We start from the raw sequence: 21,647 nt of genomic DNA, 5'->3' as shown, positions 1-21,647 counted from the left end.
TAAGCCAATAGCAAAATCATCTCAAAGGTATATGTATTTGACTTCTAGCCTATCGACGAATGAATCCGCGAATTTTTCCGGTCTCTATTTATTGGGAATTATTTGGATGTGGGGAATCAACACAGTCTCTCTTTTAGCTGCTCAGTTTTTAATATGCTTCTCCCCAGCTCTGCGACGCGCAGACGTATCGTTACACAATCCCGGTGCATCAAGGCTACGCATCAGCGAAACAGGGACGCCAATCTTCAGCTTCATGTTGTGGGAAGGCAGGTAACCCCTAGGCAAGACGTGACGGACGCACCAAACGATAGCGAGTTAAAAATTCAAGGCAACGCCATCTATTGACGAAACACAAAACTATATACTGTTCGCTAGCAGCCATGAGCTCCACTGAGCGGACGGGTCTCGCCTAGGAGGAGGCTAGGAAGTTGCCAGACCTTACCATATGACCGTGTGGCGGACATAGAGAAATGACACGCACTCTATGACTGAATATGCCTTTCCTATGATTTTCTAATATAAAACTAAATTTACGACTGATTCACTCTCATAGGGCTGGAATTTCATAATTATATGATCCAATTATAGCCAATCGAAATGAAAGCAATCGCGAGTGTATTTTTAATCCAAGCCAATGGTAGCATTCAATAAATCTCGTAGTTTCGTAGTACATACATGCAAAAATGTGGTTTTATTGTTGTGTCTCCAGCCCCCATCTTCGTAGTGAGATAAAATATACCAGTTTATTTTTCAAGTATGATCATAAGCTTTTAAACACAAAATTTTTCATCAAAATCGGTCCAGTATTTTTCGTGTGTTGTTCGAACAAACAAACAGACAGACACACTTCTGTTTACAGTTTTATAAAATTACATGAGATTTTAAGAACGAAAAATAAAATACGTATCGTGTTTCATTTCCTATATTCGTCTCCAATACCTCTTGTTTATGCACAACTTGAGTACTTCTAAAGTAATTTTAGCAAAAAAAGATTTTAATCATTAATGTACGATACATATAATCATTAGAGACCCGTGAATTTCGCGGATTCAATGACCTCCAGGATAGACTCCAATATCCTCTACACACTCGGGCAAATGCCAACTGTTCATTGGCTGTTGACTCGTGAGTCGTCTCGACTGGGTGGCCTGTGATTCGACATTTCTATGAGTGAGGGTCTCTAATTGGCCCTCAGTCCTCCAGATTAACAGTGAACCAATGAAAGAAACAGCACTAAGGTGTAATTATTTGAATTTTAGCATAACACGAAATGAATCCGCGAAATTCACGGGTCTCTAATAATCATCAGATCTAGAGAAAATGATTCATCTGGAAAATTAAAGTTCAAGATAGTCTAGAGGGTGTTTTAACTATTTTAGTTGAAAGGAATATTTTTTTTGACAGGATGTGGTTGTTTTCGACGAATGACGGGGAGATCGTGTTAGTATCGGTAGAGACCGGAAAAATTCGCGTATTTATTTCATGATATCCCAGAATTCAAAAAAACTGTACCTTTATATTGCTTCTGTGATTGACTCACAGTTTATATGAAGGACTTTGAGCCAATGGAAAATATTCAACGAAAAAAGTATCGAATCGCAAGCGTCCCAGTTGACAGGTGTCACGAGTCAGTAGCCAATGAGCAGGTGGCATTTGCCTGAGTAGGTACGGGGTTGTGGAGTCTATCCTAGAGGTCATCGAAAGCGCGAATTTTTCCGGTCTCCAGTAAGAAGTGGCCATCCTGTCCACGCGGAACTCTCCCGCTGCTGACGTCATGTTTTCTTCTGACGAGCTCCCCCCTCCCTCCTTCCCCTCCCCCTCACCCGGCCGTGCGCTCCGAGAAGTTTGTGTTTCTGCTCCCGGATAAGTCGAGCTGAGCTTCCATGCGCTGGTTTGGCTTATTATTAGAGACCGGAAAAATTCGCGCTTTCGATGACCTCCAGGATAGACTCCACAACCCCCTACACACTCAGGCAAATGCCACCTGCTCATTGGCTGCTGACTCGTGACACCTGTCAACTGGGACGCTTGCGATTCGATACTTTTTTGGTTGAAGGTTTTCCATTGGCTCAAAGTCCTTCAGATAAACTGTAAGCAAATCACAGAAGCAATATAAAGGTACACTTGTTTGGATTCTAGCATATCTTGAAATGAATCCGCGAATTTTTCCGGTCTCTACTTATTATCAATTGTCAGGGGCAGGCAGTTTTCGCGAAAAGATCTGAACACTTATTAGACTGCAACAAGGTATACCCGCACCTGTGATTTCTTCTTTGTGATTGGCGGCCGTCTGAAGAGAGAAGTCCGTTGCCTTATTTGACCGAGCCACTCAGGACACATTTACTTCCGCACTGAATCACTGTGATTGGTGTTGGTTACCATCAATATGTACCTGGGAGAAACTCACCCAATCACGAAACACAGACGATGCTACAGTGTTTTAACTTTCATCTAATCCCGAAATCTTTTCGCGAAATCTGCATGCCCCTATCAGTTGTCTATATAAAAATGTACATGTTTGTTCGTATAAATATCTTAAATAATCTCAGAAAGTTCTTCACCGATTGCTTTGAAATGTCCAAACAACGTTGCTTTCGAATAAGTGCGTGTTTCAATATACATGTGTCACGCCTGTAACAGGCATAGATAGGTAAAATTATATATATATATATATATATATATATATATATATATATATGAATGTTTGCGTGCTCGTCTCTCTTTTGTAAAGATATAGATAAGAAAATATAGACACAGAGAGATGGATATATAGAAAGATATAGAGGGATACATATATAGAGAGATATATGGAGAGATAGGCGATATGGAGAGACATTGTTAGAGATATGGAGATAAAGATATATAGATACATTTATAAATATAGATATATATTAATATTTATATATGGATAGCCTATAGAGAGGGATAGAGAGATGTGGGTGCTTTGTTTATGTGTACATACTTCAAAAATATCACAAAAAAATGAAATAGGCATAGCAACGAATGCTAGTTATAAATATACTTATTTTAGGCATTTTGAAATGAGTTTCAATACCTGCGCAGTTATGTCACCAAATCATCCAGTAATAAATAATGGCTAGAGACCGGAAAAATTCGCGGATTCATTTCAAGATATGCTAGAATCCAAACAACTGTACCTTTATATTGCTTCTGTGATTTGCTTACAGTTTATCTGAAGGACTTTGAGCCAATGGAAAACCTTCAACCAAAAAAGTATCGAATCGCAAGCGTCCCAGTTGACAGGTGTCACGAGTCAGCAGCCAACGAGCAGGTGGCATTTGCCTGAGTGAGTAGAGGGTTGTGGAGTCTATCCTGGAGGTAATCGAAAGCGCGAATTTTTCCGGTCTCTAATAATGGCGATAGTACCAGACGGCGGCCAAGATGGAAGAGAATGTGGCAAACGCTATGATAGTTGAATGTTTGGTGATTGACAGTGCGCTCTAGCGGGTATAAAAATAAACCAGTGTGGCTGTAGCGCATTTTAGCAGACGATAATAGAACCACGGCGGAATCCAAGATGGCGGCTGGAGTCAATGTCACCAAAATTGACAGTCGGAGTCAAGATCACCGAAAATTACGGCTGAGGTCAAGATCACCAAAATGGCGGTCGTTGTAAAGGCAAAATGGCTAGATCAAGTTCAGGGACATTGGAAAATTCCTTTTCTTTAAATAAACGTAGCGTAAACCAGCACTGAGATGTCCAAAACAATGTTTTAAATCAAACCTCTCCATTGCATGAATCATTCAAATAAGTATGTTATTATGATACCATTTCATAAATTAACTAAAATTAAAGCACGCACATATTTTATACGAATAATCATTAATGGCTGTATTAACAGAACAGAGTGATACTGCAGTGTCCACTGTCCAGGACCTGTGCCCCTGACGGTATGCAACAAGTAGTGCAGTTGTGCGAGCGAGTAGTCTAGCAGCGCCTAGCGGTCTCTTCTGCGAGAAATAAAAAATCGAACAATGCTGGATTTATATATATAAAAAAATCTTTTTGCAAATAGGTTGCTTACAATATTCAAAATATATTCCGGGTATACTTTACAAATTTTCAAACATTCTTTGGGCATCAGCGCTCTTTTGCAAAATTATAAATTACCTTTTATTCCAGTGGTTTGAAACCTTGGTTTGCATGAAATTTTTTATATAGTATTTTGGCTGTATTACTGACTATTTAGTTTACGTTGGCTTCTTAAATTACGACAATAAAACTAGATAGTTTTTTTTTACAATAATTTATCTGTATATCCTGTCAACATTCGTAAGCTGAAAAAAAATGGATGCGTGTACTTATGTACGCGCGTTGCAAGTTATATTTACGTTGTGTAATAAAAACTAAATTTAACTTTGCATGCAAATATTTGATAATAAAAGGTCTGGAATGATATAAATACGGTTGTTAAAGTATAAATTCAATCAATTATAATATTTAAATAAATACATAGTATTCAATATTAATATAAACACGTATATAAAATTAATTTATACTTTAGTTTAATAATCGAGATAATTTTTAAGAAATAATGAAAATCAATAACTAAGCTGAATATTTATTTTAATTTATTTATTTAAATATTTTTTTAATAATGTAATATTTTATAATACAAATAATTATACATACTGGAACTAACCTGACTTATATAAATACACTTGAAAAAGTTTATAAACACACTTTATATCACTAATATTCACAACAAATAATTTATTTTAATTATGTGGACCAGTATTCAGTATCAATCACCAAACTATATGATTTAAAAGCACACACATAATTTTTGCTTGTACGTAGCTCTTTTTTCACCCTGCGCGTGCATCGTAAAAATTCATTCTCATAATTTTTTCACAACGTAAAGAATAACATCAATAAAAATACAATACTATAATAATTTGTTACACAAAAAATTATATTAGTAAAATAGTCATATTATTCAATAACAATTGAATAAATTGAATATTTTGATAAAAAAAAAAACATTTCAAATTGCTTTTAAAGTATGTTTGGCAAATAGTATTCATACATTAAATCTCATTAAATTTCAATATGATGAGTGATACACTCTTCACTCATGTAAAATTAGATTAACTTATATCCTGTTCACTTATGTTTCACAAACATTGCTGTCGATCTATTAGTCTAAAAATGCTAAATACCAGTTTATAGTTAGGACGATGAATGCTAGAGGCTGGAAGCAGTGCTTATAGCCAGAGTCCAGACGAGACCTGTGCTGCTATCTGCGCGGCAAGCCAGGCATTCGAAGCAACAGCGTAGTTCCAGGAGCCACGCAAGAGCGCGTTAGTGTCTGCGCGTCAACTAGTTCTAGTAGGCCCCTACCTTATGAATCACTCTCTTAAGTTTACGTCTACGCTCATAACTTAAGTTTAAAAAATTTAATGCATCTAACTTAACCAAAGTGGATTCTAAATAGATATAATTTTTGATATTAAATTGTATGGCAATGGTCATAATAAATAGTAAAAACTCATTAACTGACCCTTGAGTTAGTAATGAATGTTAATTTTAAGAGACCAATTTATACGTTTATAATTACATTATGTAGGTGGTATATTTCACCAGTACTTTATTTATTAAATACCTAATAAAGTTAACTATTGTGTTCACTTTAAGGTATATTTCGAAGAAATACTACCTATTGTAGCCGTTTCAGTATATATACATATATAAATACACATATATGTATATATGGACACGATAACTGCCGTAATTTTGCACAAATAATTTCCAAACCGACACATAAAATGTGTAAATGGAAAATAAATATCTGCTGAATTCGTTAATAATCCCACCAAAGGGGTAGAACTGGGGAAGTTTTTTGAAAAACAGAAAAATCGCTATAACTTCCATAATATGAAAAACATCACATACGTTTGAACGTATCACAACTCGTAGGAGCAAAAACAAAAACTTTTGACTAATTTAATTAAATTTTCCAATGACCAACAGCAACTGCAATGGTTTTAAAAATTAAGAGCTGGAAAACAAAAAATTCGTAACTCACCTAGTAAGAACACCATCTAATCCATTCAAATTTTTTATAAATCCTATAAATCTTTATCCAAAACTTTTGTCTGACACAATCTTTGATAAGACCAACCATTGCTGCAAGGAGTTTTAAAAGCAAGGTTTGAATTTTTAAAATAGTCATAATGTACAAACCATTTACATTATTAAATCCTTTATAACTTATTGTAAAACCTAAAAATATTACCTGCATCTTTCGTCCCAAATACTTTTTCATGCCATCAACAATTAATGCAAGGGGTGAAAAATAACAGGGGTTGAAAGTGAAAAAAATCATAAACTTCCTTAGTAAGTACACTTTCAAAGCCATTCAAATTGTCTGCAAACCTTATACATATTATCTAAATTTGTTTGTCAGAAACTATTTTTGATACAACAAAATATTGTGACTAAGCTTGAACTAAGCAGGGGTTATAGGGCCAAAATAAATAATTTACTAACTATAAAATCTATAAAAATTGACTGTAAATGTTCTAAAAATTATTTAAAACATTGGTCTAAAACAATGGTTGATATGATGAACCATTATTGCAAAGGGTTGAAAAAACCAGGAGTTGGAATTTAAAAAAAAAAATTAAAACTTTGTAGATTGTCCACTATTATATCCGTTCTTATTTATTTTAAACTTTCTAAATATTGTCTAAAATGTTTGTCTTGAGTAAATATTTATGTAACCTACCATTACTGTAAAGGGTAAAAGTAACAATGGTTGAAAGATAAAAAAAAGTTATAACTTTTTAAATAGGTGTACTATCAAATAAGTTAAAATTTACTGTCGAAATTCTGAAAATTATATAAAAGTTTTGACTAAACAATTTGTGATGAACAAACTAAAACCGTAAAAACGGGTGTTGAAATAAAAAAAAAAAAATTAAACATTCCTTACTATCAACTTCGAATTTATTATAAACTATCTTAACATAACCTTTAAATTGTCAAAATCAAATTTTCATACGACCACGTATTAAATCAACAGATTATAAATAGTGTTGGAAGGTCAAAAATGCATAACTACATTAGTAGGTACAGTCTGAAATTCGTTATAAGTATTTCAGTGCTGGATGCAGAGAGTTAAAAATATTCGAATCTTTTTCACTGCTTGGAATATAAGAAAATGTTTAAACATTCATTTAGGAATATTGCAGAACATAGATGATGTTATGTACATTAAGTTCTTAAAATGTTCAAGCAGTTTATAGACGTTTCCAAAACATTCTCAGAAGAAAAATGTACTGTAGGCTGTGCTGAAACAGGATTTTTAAAAATACGTTTTTTGCAGGCATATAATACGAAATTCGTGAATTTTGAGGCAGTGTTTCTTATGAATGCATAGCAAAACGTAGTTTCTCTTCAACATGATGCACCTACAGAAAGTGCACATGAAGCGCCCGAACAAGTAAGGTATAGTTCTCGAGTGTTTTCAATGGAGTATGATAGTGGGTGCTCGCACAGTCGTGTAGGCATTGTAGGGTGGGAGTCCCTCGTTATAGGCATTGTAGGGTGGGAGTCCCTCGTTATAGGCATGGTAGGGTGGGAGCCCCTCGTTATAGGCATGGTAGGGTGGGAGTCCCTCGTTATAGGCATTGTAGGGTGGGAGTCACTCGTCATAGGCATTGTAGGGTGGGAGTCCCTCGTTATAGGCATTGTAGGGTGGGAGTCACTCGTCATAGGCATTGTAGGGTGGGAGTCCCTCGTTATAGGCATTGTAGGGTGGGAGCCCCTCGTTATAGGCATGGTAGGGTGGGAGTCCCTCGTTATAGGCATGGTAGGGTGGGAGTCCCTCGTTATAGGCATGGTAGGGTGGGAGCCACTCGTTATAGGCATTGTAGGGTGGGAGTCACTCGTCATAGGCATTGTAGGGTGGGAGTCCCTCGTTATAGGCATTGTAGGGTGGGAGCCCCTCGTTATAGGCATGGTAGGGTGGGAGTCCCTCGTTATAGGCATTGTAGGGTGGGAGCCACTCGTTATAGGCATTGTAGGGTGGGAGTCCCTCGTTATAGGCATTGTAGGGTGGGAGCCCCTCGTTATAGGCATGGTAGGGTGGGAGTCCCTCGTTATAGGCATTGTAGGGTGGGAGTCCCTCGTTATAGGCATTGTAGGGTGGGAGCCCCTCGTTATAGGCATGGTAGGGTGGGAGCCACTCGTTATAGGCATTGTAGGGTGGGAGCCACTCGTCATAGGCATTGTAGGGTGGGAGTCCCTCGTTATAGGCATTGTAGGGTGGGAGTCCCTCGTTATAGGCATTGTAGGGTGGGAGCCACTCGTCATAGGCATTGTAGGGTGGGAGTCACTCGTTATAGGCATTGTAGGGTGGGAGTCACTCGTCATAGGCATTGTAGGGTGGGAGTCCCTCGTTATAGGCATGGTATGGTGGGAGTCCCTCGTTATAGGCATGGTAGGGTGGGAGTCCCTCGTTATAGGCATTGTAGGGTGGGAGTCCCTCGTTATAGGCATTGTAGGGTGGGAGCCCCTCGTTATAGGCATTGTAGGGTGGGAGTCCCTCGTTATAGCCATTGTAGGGTGGGAGCCCCTCGTTATAGGCATGGTAGGGTGGGAGTCCCTCGTTATAGGCATTGTAGGGTGGGAGTCCCTCGTTATAGGCATTGTAGGGTGGGAGTCCCTCGTTATAGGCATGGTAGGGTGGGAGTCCCTCGTTATAGGCATGGTAGGGTGGGAGTCACTCGTCATAGGCATTGTAGGGTGGGAGTCCCTCGTTATAGGCATTGTAGGGTGGGAGCCCCTCGTTATAGGCATGGTAGGGTGGGAGTCCCTCGTTATAGGCATGGTAGGGTGGGAGTCCCTCGTTATAGGCATGGTAGGGTGGGAGCCACTCGTTATAGGCATTGTAGGGTGGGAGTCACTCGTCATAGGCATTGTAGGGTGGGAGTCCCTCGTTATAGGCATTGTAGGGTGGGAGCCCCTCGTTATAGGCATGGTAGGGTGGGAGTCCCTCGTTATAGGCATTGTAGGGTGGGAGTCACTCGTCATAGGCATTGTAGGGTGGGAGTCCCTCGTTATAGGCATTGTAGGGTGGGAGCCCCTCGTTATAGGCATGGTAGGGTGGGAGTCCCTCGTTATAGGCATTGTAGGGTGGGAGTCCCTCGTTATAGGCATTGTAGGGTGGGAGCCCCTCGTTATAGGCATGGTAGGGTGGGAGCCACTCGTTATAGGCATTGTAGGGTGGGAGCCACTCGTCATAGGCATTGTAGGGTGGGAGTCCCTCGTTATAGGCATTGTAGGGTGGGAGCCACTCGTTATAGGCATTGTAGGGTGGGAGTCCCTCGTTATAGGCATTGTAGGGTGGGAGCCCCTCGTTATAGGCATGGTAGGGTGGGAGTCCCTCGTTATAGGCATTGTAGGGTGGGAGTCCCTCGTTATAGGCATTGTAGGGTGGGAGACCCTCGTTATAGGCATGGTAGGGTGGGAGCCACTCGTTATAGGCATTGTAGGGTGGGAGCCACTCGTCATAGGCATTGTAGGGTGGGAGTCCCTCGTTATAGGCATTGTAGGGTGGGAGTCCCTCGTTATAGGCATGGTAGGGTGGGAGCCCCTCGTTATAGGCATGGTAGGGTGGGAGTCCCTCGTTATAGGCATTGTAGGGTGGGAGTCCTTCGTTATAGGCATGGTAAGGTGGGAGTCCCTCGTTATAGGCATTGTAGGGTGGGAGCCCCTCGTTATAGGCATGGTAGGGTGGGAGTCCCTCGTTATAGGCATGGTAGGGTGGGAGCCACTCGTTATAGGCATGGTAGGGTGGGAGTCCCTCGTTATAGGCATGGTAGGGTGGGAGCCCCTCGTTATAGGCATGGTAGGGTGGGAGTCCCTCGTTTTAGGCATGGTAGGGTGGGAGTCCCTCGTTATAGGCATGGTAGGGTGGGAGTTCCTCGTTATAGGCATGGTAGGGTGGGAGTCCCTCGTTATAGGCATGGTAGGGTGGGAGTCACTCGATATAGGCATGGTAGGGTGGGAGCCACTCGTTATAGGCATGGTCCGGCTGACCTTCGCGGACCACGAGCCAGTAGCAAGGCTGTTAGTGACGGCACATGAGCGCCCTGATTGGACGCGCCGTATGGTGCGACGCAAGCAGCATCTTTACATATTAAGTTCAAATTTCTAAAACTGTTGTAGCACGGGCAAACTGCACAGACAATCAACTTACAACAAACTTCACCAGAATATCGAAGGGGATTAAGCCTCGCCAACTTGTAATTTTAAATATTTTGATACCGCGTGCGTAATAATTAGCTTTTGGAAATAATCACTTGTGAACTGGTGTGACTATCATGATAGTCGTAGTATTATCTTTGAAAGATTTGTGCAATGGGAGTGCATGGCTTGATGTAATCTTTTGGACAAACGTCGCTTGTTTCTGTTTTGGAAAACTATTGTGTTTGTTTCTCCTTTTCGTTTTGTCGTGTTTTTGTCTCGTTTCAACTACTGTGCTGAATTTATTTTTGTGTTCAATTTTTTTGAGCTGTCATCATTTGTGGGGGTTTTTTCGTTCTCTTAGTCCATTTTTCTTTGTTTTTCTTTGTTTTTTGACCATATTCCTGTTATGGAATATTATGTGGTGTTTATATCCTGTTGACAACAGCAATTTTATTGCGTAATTTGTGTTTTTGTCTTTTGGATTTTTTGAAGTTTTCTTCTACAGACGTACATATGCTTGGCAATGGCGTATTTCCAAAAGCGTACATCAAGATAGTCGTAGTCGCCCCCGTGAAGTAATAAATAATTTCCTTGTGGAACTTACAGACTGGAGCTTGTTATAAATATGCGGTTTCAACAAGGTACACAAAATCTGGCAGATACTATATATGCCTTGACGTGTCAAAAATTGGGATACAAATTTCAAAATTAGAATTATGGCAAGATATGGAAAAAAAATCTAAGATGGCGGTGCCAAATCCCTTAATGTTAATCCGCACGATATTATCTAATAAATTTAAATTTTTAAAAATTCAAAAAATATATCCGTTATATTATTTATCAAATTATGGCCAAACACCTAATAATAATAACCAAACTTCTTAAAAATTGAGGGGTTTGCTGTAAGAACAAGTTAAATCCATATAATAGTACATTTTTGAGTAACAAAGTTTGATTCCTGATCCAAACACATAACAGGGTTCATTCTAAACAGCCATATCCCATTCAGATAAGTCCGCACAGATCTGGTTCTTGCGTCAGAAGAGACGTAACACATACTCCTATTTGACCGAAAGTGGACTTGACTGGTTTTTTGCATCAAACCCCTCAATGAATACCCTTTAACTATAAATTACCTCCGTAACCTAACCACAGTAGTTCACCCGGCGGCCCTGGTTCGAGTCCTGTCTCGCAGTTGGACCTCGGGGTCGCACTGCCGCTATACCTAGAGACCGGAAAAATTCCCGAATTCATTTCGTGATAGGCTAAAACACAAATAGTTATACCTCAGTGCTGCCTCTGTCATTGGCTCACAACGCACCTGGATGACTCTGGGCCAGTGAGAAACACCCGACCAAAGCCTTATCGAATCACAGGCTGCTACGTTGGGACGTCTCACAAGACAGCAGCCAATGAGTGGGTGACATTTGACCGAGTGTACGTAGAACCATGGAGTTCATCCTGTAGGTCATTGAACCCGCGAATTTTTCCGGTCCCAAGCTATAGCACACCCTGCTGCGGTGACGTCACCCGCACACACCCCTCCACTGCACCAGGGCCACCAGGGCTCGGTCTTCGGGGCGATCAACCCTGGGTCCTTCACAAGTGAGAGACGAGGCGGACGTTGCCGTGTTCGGCGGGACTTCCCTTTCCCCCTCCCACCCGGCCAGTGCTTGATTCTCCCCCTTCGTCCTATGCCCCAGACGTCTCTGACGGACTGGATGTAGCGGCGTTAAAGGGGAGACATAAGCCCCGAAATACTTCATGCTGGTTTCAACTATTTTTATTCCATAACAATTTTTAATGTTAAACATTGAAAATTGGCAGACTCGCACATTAACAGATTCCTCACAGACCATAAAGTAATGTCCATTAACATTATTACTATGACTGTGGTCATTTTAGAAACCTGTATCCAAAAATTATAAACGCAAGTTTCTTCATGTGGGTAAACTATTTGTTTCAACCAGTCGCTATTAATTTCGTGTATTTCATCAAATTGTATACTTGGCCTTTACGGAGTCATTTCTTTGAGAATTGAACGATGAAACGTTTGTATGGTCTCGAACTGTTGAAAGTAAGATGGCGTATTGCAGTTCCTGTCTCGCCTCGAGGTAGTTGCCTGGCTGGGCACTCGAGCTTTTGGAGCTGCGAGGGCGATAAGGGCGACACCTGTCAGCGCTTCACAAGCCCCTTCGCCTCTACGCGTCAGGCACAGGAGCGACGTGCAGTCTCCTCGCAGGTACCGCGCGTCTATGACTTCACTATGGAACATTAGAAATAAAGCAAGCGACGTTTCGGGAACTGCTATCTGCTCCCGTCCTCAGGCAGTGACGCACATGGTACGAAAACAATGCATAGCTTAGCAATGGCGTATGTCCAAAAGCTTACATCAAGTCATGCACTCCCATTGCATAAATCTTTCAAATATAATATTAGAAATAAAGGTTCCCTTCAGTTCTCTACACCACTAAATATAATGTTTCCAAACAATTTTCATACATAAAAATGCACGTGAAATCATCAATTTCAGTATCTTGATCTGTCCGAAAAAAAAAAACAGGTGTTAAAAATGAAACCATACAACAAAACTTGTATTTTTGAGCGGTTTTGTAAATGGCGCGTCAACACTGGTGGACGAAGGGATGAATAGGTGAGATGTATCCATCCTTCCCCTCCCCCTACCCCCCCCCCCCCGAAGCTGGAAAGGAATGTGGAAAATACCAGTGAAGGCAGAATGCAAAGTGAGGTGTTACAGCACCTGCAGTTTCACCTGCGTGAGAAGTCGCGTCGCCTACGGTTACTTCTGTATGTCCATATGTTCAGTGTTTATGTGTCAATAGTAATGTAAGGTTTTTTTTTAGTACATATGTAAAATTTGTTGTCTATTTTAATCTAAACCCACCCCCCCCCCCCACACTACCCCGAATAACATCGTGTATCCGCCACTGTCCGGGGCTGGCGCTTTTGGCCGATGTCCAGAGAGCGAGAGCTGACCTCCGGCGGGGAAAGTGGCCTCGACCGTGGGCCAGCCCGGTCGCTTACCTCCAGCTGGCGTCCGGCCCAGCCTCTCTGGGCCAGTCTCCCAGGCACGCTCAGCTGTGCTGGGAGCGCCTCTTTCACCGCCAGGCGAGCCTGCACGTTGCCTCTGCTGCTGAGAGGGGATCATCTCTAGGACCTGGGGTTGTGAGTGAAGATGAGACAAGCTGCTATTCCTAAAACATTCCTTCCTTACACTTGAAAACCACTCTGGCCAAGTACGTGGCTGTTCGCACAAAAAAACAGCCAATGACGAGGTTGATCCGATGACAAGGTCGTATGAAACATGACGTCTAACATGTGCCCGAATTGTTTCATGGGGCATCACTTGCTTTGATCAAAGTTAATTTTTGGAAATTCTTTAGTTAACGCGAGGCCGTTGGAACTGCGAAGTCCTAAATCCTCTCAGTAGGCCGGACACTGGGTGATGTTGGCCACAGTATCTAGAGTACCGGAGAGCAGGTCGGCGGCACAGTTAGATCCCCAGTGGTGCCAACTGAACTGACATGCTTCTCGGCCCGACGACTGCTCATCGGCAGTCTGCTTGGTTCGGTGCCGTGTTCCCACGTTAGTTATCAGCTTGCTTTCAGACCTTCGAGCTTAAAGCACCCTCGCAGCTTAAGCTAACAGCCTACACATACTGGCTTGAGTCAAGTCTGTACATCGTCTTGAGTTAGACCGGATACTAAAGCCTGCCAATGCTGATCTGTATTAAAACATATTCGAGCGTGTTTGCATGTGGAAAGCTTGCTGTAAGCTCGAACTTTGCTTGCAATGGCAAAAATGCTTCAAGCATTTTTAAGGCTGATTATAGTTTGTAGGCTCATCATGGGGAATTGCTTCATAAAATTACCATGATAACTGTGCTCGTAGGCTCAAATAGTGTGGTAGCTAACTACTTGAATGGCCTCTCGGTTTGGTGTTCTTTATGCAAAACTTACTCAACCATTCAGGCTTAAAAGTTGAAAGAAGCACAATAAAAGTCAAACAGTGTAGTTTTACTATAAAAATTTATTTAACAACAACAACAGTATGCAACAAAAAAATACAAAAGCACTACACTAGGTTTGGTTGATTTGTTGGTGGACAGTCAGTTGTGGAGGTGATGGTGGCGAGGATGGTAAGGATGGTTAGATGGGAGTTCTTGAGCGAGGAGTGAAGTGAGCGAGTGTTGGCAGTTGTTACCGCGAGTAGCCACCCTTGCTGCTGCTGCTGCTGTAGCTGCTGTCCGCCGCGCTGTAGCTACTCGCGGGCGACGAGTAGCCGCCCGAGTAGCTGCTGCTGGGAGACGAGTAGCTGCTACTCGGGGATGAGTAGCTGCCGAGACTGGCGGAACTGATGCTCGGGGACGAGTAGCTGCCCGAGTAGCTGCTGCTGGGGGACGAGTAGCTGCCGCTGCTGATGCTCGGAGATGAGTAGCTGCTGCTGGGAGACGAGTAGCTGCCAAGACTGGCGGAACCATGGCTCGGTGACGACGAGTAGCTACCAAGGCTGGCGGCGCCGAGGCTCGGGGACGAGGAGTAGCTACCAAGGCTGGCGGCACTGAGGCTAGGAGACGAGTAGCTGCCCAGACTGGCGGCGCTGAGGCTAGGAGACGAGTAGCTGCCCAGACTGGCGGCGCTGAGGCTAGGAGACGAGTAGCTGCCCAGACTGGCAGCGCTGAGGCTCGGGGACGAGTAGCTGGCGCTGCCGTAGTAGCCGAGGCCGGCGGAGGCGGGGTAGCTGCCCAGGCTGGGGGCGAAGGACGCGGATGACACGCCTGAGCTGCTGGGCACGGCGAAGGCCTGCAGAGAGGCGGCGGCGGCAGACCCGCCGCCGTGCGCGCCGAAGGTGACGGGACCCAGCCTGGATCCCGAGGAGAAGGCCAGCGGGGCGGAGTACCCGCCCAGACCGGCGCCCTGGAGAACCAGGGGCTGACCCAGGCTCTGGCCGCCCAGGAGGAGTCCTTGGCCCAGGCCGTGACCTGCGCCCAGCACCAGGGGCTGCAGACTGCTGGCGGCGCCCAGGCCCCCGTAGTTGAGCCCCAGGCCCTGCCCGAAGCCGCCGAACCCCCCGTAGCTCTGCCCCAGGCCCTGGCCGAAGCCGCCGAAGCCGCCGAAGCCGCCGTAGTTGACGGTGCGCTTGCCGATGTTGGCCTTGGTGGTGGCCTCCTGGGCCTTCTCGGTGGTGGTGGAGGAGTCCGCCAGCGCGCACGCCGCCAGGCTCAGCAGCATCTGCAAGCACAGCCTCGTCAGAGTCGGCGCGCTCACGTGGTCTCTCCTCTCCGTCGTTCAGTCAAACCAGCAGCAAACTGTTCACTCAACAAGTTCATCTGTTTTTATCGCATACAAAGCTATACTAACACAAGTTCACTTCATTAAAATGCCACAAATTTATTTGTATTGGCTCGAGACGTTTGTCAGAGGACAAATCGACACTTTTATTATGTTTATAAAAACCAAGCAGTCATATGAAAACTAAAATAATAATTAACTATAAAAGTTATTTTACTGACCTGAGTGCAATAAATGACCAATGAAACATATTAACACTGAAAGGGGCAGTAAAATTTTTCAGTATGACTTACCTATGTGTGAACATAGGTACTCAGCCAAGGAGGCTGACTGAACTATAATGATAGCTGTATTAAGCCCGAAAGAATCCCTTTTTTATTTTTACATCATTGTTTCTCTTTTTTGAATACATGTGTGGGGGTAAAAATAATAGGCGAAATACTGGCACAGGAGTATTTTATGTAAAAAGCTATTCCTTGTTTGGACACTATTATTCTGTTTGGCCACCACCTCCTCATGTTTGATGTAATTGTTGACCATCCTGTTGTTTCATCAGAGCCAGGCACACAAGAGCTTCTCTGCCTTGCGATTCCCTGGGAGGTCACAACCGAGGGTGCCTGCCATCACCAGGGGAAGAGGGGGGAGGAAGAACACACCACCAGAGCCTGGCCACTCTGGTCCACACTAGACCAGCCAAGCCAGGGTGGTGCCAAGATGCACCGTGAGCGCCAAGTGATCTGAGGAGGGTCACCATCCCTGAGGAGTGGATCCACGGAGGAACACACGTGAATTGTGTGCCTTCAACCCTTCAACACTGTTCATTCAGGAACAACTGTAAGCTGGGCTGGACGCTGCATGTAAGTGTTCCTGCAAAACTGTTATTAAATGCAGATTATTATGTCACAGTTACTGAGGTCAGTAAGTGTATTGAACATTTCTGTTGTACTTTATGGACTTAATTTTCTCATATCCTCATCCAAAACACACATTCTTTCTTGGTTGATAATGATGCCCCTATTGTTGCAAGTGTGTTCTCTCACGTGCGGTTGGTAGGGGCTGTGTGAGTTTGGACTTGTATGATGGGAGACGAAGTTATCGTGAAGCTTCTGTCTTCCCTCCCCCACCGTTCTCGGCCAGGGCGGCTCTGGTCACACCTGAGGATCTCTCACTCTCCACGAGGTGTGGATTCCTTGGGGACGTAATGCCCCTGAGGTATAATTTTTTTGTTTCTTCTCTGGTTCCGGTTGCCACCGATCAAAGTTTGTCTCGAATGATGACACCGGCCAGGTTATGGACCCATGGTGTGCCCAAGGCAGCACAGGGTTCGTACTCCTCTATAGTCCAAAAACTGGGGACGTTTTGAAAACATTTTGAGTACCTATCAAAATCCATAGCAACAAAACACATATGAAGGGAGGAATGTATATCGCCTCCTCTGAAATTCTGAAAAATGTATCATTCCCACCAACAAATGGAAAGAACTACAAATTAAACCCGAAATTAAATTGTGTGTATGATCCTAAAAAACGATATGTGTAGTTACATTTATAATTTTAAGTAAAACATATTCCTAATTCGTCTAGTTGCAGTCTTTCTGAAGATAAAAATTTAAAAAGTCACAATTGTTTTTACAACTAAACTATTCCAATTTAAATGTTGCCTTACTCAAAATCGAAATCATTAGTGAACACTGAAAATATTTTAATTTATACTTTCTCTAATTCTTGGTCGCATTACACTTGATAAACAACTCAATGTCTTAGTAATAGTCTGTATTTGGCGAAAGACTCTCAACAGATGCTTCACATACATAAACGTTTGTCTCTAAGAGTGCATTTTTGTTTAAAATAATTTGACAACATGCCACAATTGTTACATATATAGTTACTACTTTAGGAGTTCTAGGGGTCCTTAGATAACAATTTTGAAAATGACGGATCTTTAAGGACTGTAGATACCTACCCTGTATAACGATATAGATGTGCTATGTGGTTTATCAATGCACTCTTAATTGCAAAGGTTAAGTAGCTACACAAAAACCAGCTTTGAGCTCGAAAAGAGAAACTTCTTCATTGCACGCATTTGAGTCGATAAACTTTGATGTATCGATATTCCTGAACAGCGTGCCCGGTGATACAGCTCACGGAGTGTCTCGTGATATTGACCCTGATCAATGCCCCGACCAGTGCATGCTGGACTCGAGTGTGAAGGTTCCACGACTTTGAATAGAGCTACCCTAGTCTTAACTAGACGTGAAATTATTGTCTGTTTCTGGTCAGGATTTGAGAGACGCTTGACTGGTTGTAAACATTTGATGCGAAAAGATTAATCTCAACGTTCAGTTTTCACACCAGCTGACTTGCAATGTGTCCATGTTGTTTCGCAGACGGGTGGAGGTTTGCGTTCCATAATGTTGAAGACAAAGAGTAAAACTAAATAGCTAGTTAAAAAAAAAGTAGCCAATCGTTGGTTCACAATTTCTAGAATATCGTATTCCACTTTTCAACGGGTATATTAAATATATATATATATATATATATATATTACCGGAAATACAATGTTTAAAATGAAGTAGCTTGGCTTCTGGGTTGTAGCCGTGTCCTTGGAAAATATTTCACCGACGTTTCGGTCGACATTGCAGTCGCCATCATCAGTACCTACCAATAAGTATCTGCTCACTGATGATGGCGACTGCAATGTCGACCGAAACGGTGGTGAACTGTTTGCCAAGGACACGGCTACAACCCAGAAGCCGAGCTACTTCAGACAATGGCCGTGAAAGCGTGCGAACATTGCAATGTTTTAAATCAGGATGAATCATTATTAAACAAGTAATACTCAGTGAATGTACCTTTGTTATCGACTGCAATTTATAATAGGGTCGTTACCACAACGCCGAAATACCATAACGCCGAATGTCGAAATTGACCACAACGACGACAGCTAGAAAACTGCTGTGTACCACAACGCCGAAATAACAACTGAATGAATTTGTGTGTGTTTCTTAAATGTACCTTAACGCTGAAATACCACAATCAAACCTAACCTTATCTAACATAACCTAACCTAGCGTAATATAACCTAACCTAACTTAACCTAGTCTAACCTAGCCTAATCTAACCTAACCTAGCCTAACCTAACCTAGTCTAAAACCTAATCTAGTCTAAAACATAACCTAGTCTAACCTAACCTAACCTTTGTGGCAGTCCTGTAATGACATTTTTCGGCGTTAGTGTATTTCGGCTTTGTGGTAATTCGGCGTTGTGGTACACAGCAGTTTTCTAGCTGTCGGCGTTGTGGTCAATTTTGGCATTTCGGCGTTGTGGTGCGTCCCCGTTATAATAATAATTATATGTCCTGACTGAACAATGACCTGCGAGAAGAACAGTTGCGGTGGAGTGCGTCGCCCCGAGGCCACGGAGGAAGACGTCGGGTCTCCGGAGGCCATCTGAGAGCTCGTTAGCGACCGGGTCACGTCTGCGAGGACAGAAGCGTGTCTGGGCTCGAGCCAGCACTCCTCGCGCTTGCGAGTCAAAATATGTGTGCGCGTCGGTTTCACGCGTGTTGCCTCGACCGAAACGCGCTTCCGTTGAGAGAGCTAATTATCTTGAAATTTCAATATATAGATCTTTCGAATTGTAACGATATAAATATAAAAAAACAGAAGATAGAAATATATGGAAATAATACATGACTCTTTATATCAAAGTGAAACAATCAAAAATAATCTGAAACGAAACAAATGGAAATGAAATACAACCAATTTGTAACGATAATTACTGTAACAGAGTTACCTCGTTTTTTTTTCTGTGAATTTGTAGTTACGCATGCGGTTTTTATCGAACAAGTTATTCTTCTCAAATCGTCGATCATTACCATTGCTTGAAGTGGGATCTTTCCTGTCGAAGAGTTTGTGTTATTCCGTGACGTACAAGTTCGCACGTCGCGCGGAGTGATACAGTTGTGTTTGGAAGCCGCGCGCTGGGTGCTGAGACCAGGAAGTGGTCTGCCGTGCAGCGACCCCGCAGGAAGGTTCGTGATGCGAGGCACCACCCTCGCCCCCGCATGACCATGACCACTTGCAAGAGGGAGGCGTCGTAGCCCTGTGACCTGCGTTCCGTGGATGTTCGCTCCTGGTCTCCTAGTCGTCCTCGTCGACTCCAGTCGTCCTGCATGGCCGAGACGTTACGTTAGGCCCTGGTTCATTCGTCCATTCACGTCCCTGGTTATTCCATCAAGGGCTTGGTGAGTTAAGATCCAAGAGAGCGAGGTACAAGCCACCAGTTCCATCGTGCAGACGGTGACTGCCACGTCAGGGAGCTGCACTGGCCCAAACCTCTAGTTCTCTTGTCCTCTATTCCTCTACTCCTATATTCATCTGGTCTTCCAGTCTCCTAGTCCTCTGGTCTAGTCTTGTATTCCTCTAGTCCTATATTCATCTATTGCTCCAGTCCTCTAGTACTCTAGTCTAGTCCTCTAGTCTAGTCGTCTAGTCCTCTATTCCTCTACTCCTATATTCCTCTAGTCATCTAGTCCTCTGTTTATCCCGCACAGTAAAGGAGTTTCAGGCGATTAAAATATAATTATATAATATACTAATTGCTTAAACATTTGTATTATGTAACAAGTAAAACAATGTGTTTTACAGAACATAACTTTGCCAAAAAAAATTCGCACTATATATGTTAACTGTTTCTCCTTGCCTTTTTAATAACGAAATATTTTGACATCCATTTTTCAAAGAATATGTTGATTGTAAGATAAAACATGTAAACAGCGTGCCTGCTCCGCGCATGCCACATGACAGACCCAAGCAGGACGTGGCTAGAAGTAGGGGTTGATGGTCCCCAGAGGTCCCTGGCGAATCCCCCAGGAGGGCTCTATGGAGGGAGGGAACACTCACCAGGGCCCTCATGTCGACTCGCGGGTGTCTGGCAGGCGGACTGGTGTGGCGACCTCTGGACTCGAGTGCAGGACTGGGTGCCTGTGGGGAGGACTGCAGCTCTTATAGCCGGGCGCTCTCTCTGGCCGCCAGCCCTCTCACTTTCCGACCGCACCCCCGCACTGCGGTCCCCTCGCCTCCTGCGTCCGACTCCTCAACTACTCGACTATCCCTGTCACCTGACACCGCAGCACGTTCTGTCAGTCACCATCGCAGTGAAGAACATGGATTTAAATCTCTGTCACTTGGCACCGTAGCACGTTCTGTCAATCACCATCGCAGTGAAGAACATGGATTTAAATCTCTGTCACTTGGCACCGTAGCACGTTCTGTCAATCACCATCGCAGTGAAGAACATGGATTTAAATCTCTGTCACTTGACACCGTAGCATGTTCTGTCAGTCACCATCTCAGTGAAGAACATGGATTTAAATCTGTCACTTGACACGGTAGCACGTTCTGTCAATCACCATTGCAGTGAAGAACATGGATATAAATCGCTGTCACTTGACACCATAGCACGTTTTGACAGTCAACATCGCAGTGGGGGACATGGATTTAAATCTCTGTCACTTGACACCGTAGCACGTTCTGTCAATCACCATCGCAGTGAAGAACATATATTTAAATCTCGGTCACTTGACACCGTAGCACGTTCTGTCAGTCACCATCGCAGTGAAGAACATGAATTTAAATCTGTCACTTGACACCGTAGCACGTTCTGTCAATCACCATCACAGTGAAGAACATGGATTTAAATCTCTGTCACTTGGCACCGTAGCACGTTCTGTCAATCACCATCGCAGTGAAGAACATGGATTTAAATCTCTGTCACTTGGCACCGTAGCACGTTCTGTCAATCACCATCGCAGTGAAGAACATGGATTTAAATCTCTGTCACTTGGCACCGTAGCAAGTTCTGTCAATCACCATCGCAGTGAAGAACATGGATTTAAATCTCTGTCACTTGACACCGTAGCATGTTCTGTCAGTCACCATCTCAGTGAAGAACATGGATTTAAATCTGTCACTTGACACGGTAGCACGTTCTGTCAATCACCATTGCAGTGAAGAACATGGATATAAATCGCTGTCACTTGACACCATAGCACGTTTTGACAGTCAACATCGCAGTGGGGGACATGGATTTAAATCTCTGTCACTTGACACCGTA

General features: G+C 43.1%; 1 protein-coding gene across 1 annotated transcript; it reads right to left on the bottom strand.

The window, feature by feature from the left end:
* Window positions 1-14,251: 14,251 nt before the first annotated feature.
* Window positions 14,252-20,507, bottom strand: LOC134530643 (keratin, type I cytoskeletal 9-like). The gene is made up of 2 exons (XM_063365672.1): window positions 20,435-20,507; window positions 14,252-15,471 (listed from the first exon to the last, which is right to left on the bottom strand). Exons 1-2 carry the CDS (start codon window positions 20,444-20,446, stop codon window positions 14,440-14,442), a joined length of 1,044 nt encoding a protein of 347 aa, XP_063221742.1. The 5' UTR covers window positions 20,447-20,507; the 3' UTR covers window positions 14,252-14,439.
* Between the last annotated feature and the right edge of the window lie 1,140 nt (window positions 20,508-21,647).

The sequence above is a fragment of the Bacillus rossius genome, chromosome 1 (genome assembly GCF_032445375.1).
Source record: "Bacillus rossius redtenbacheri isolate Brsri chromosome 1, Brsri_v3, whole genome shotgun sequence".
NCBI lineage: Eukaryota > Metazoa > Arthropoda > Insecta > Phasmatodea > Bacillidae > Bacillus > Bacillus rossius.
Note: the sequence above shows the minus strand (reverse complement) of the source record. Positions and strands in the feature narration are given on the sequence as shown.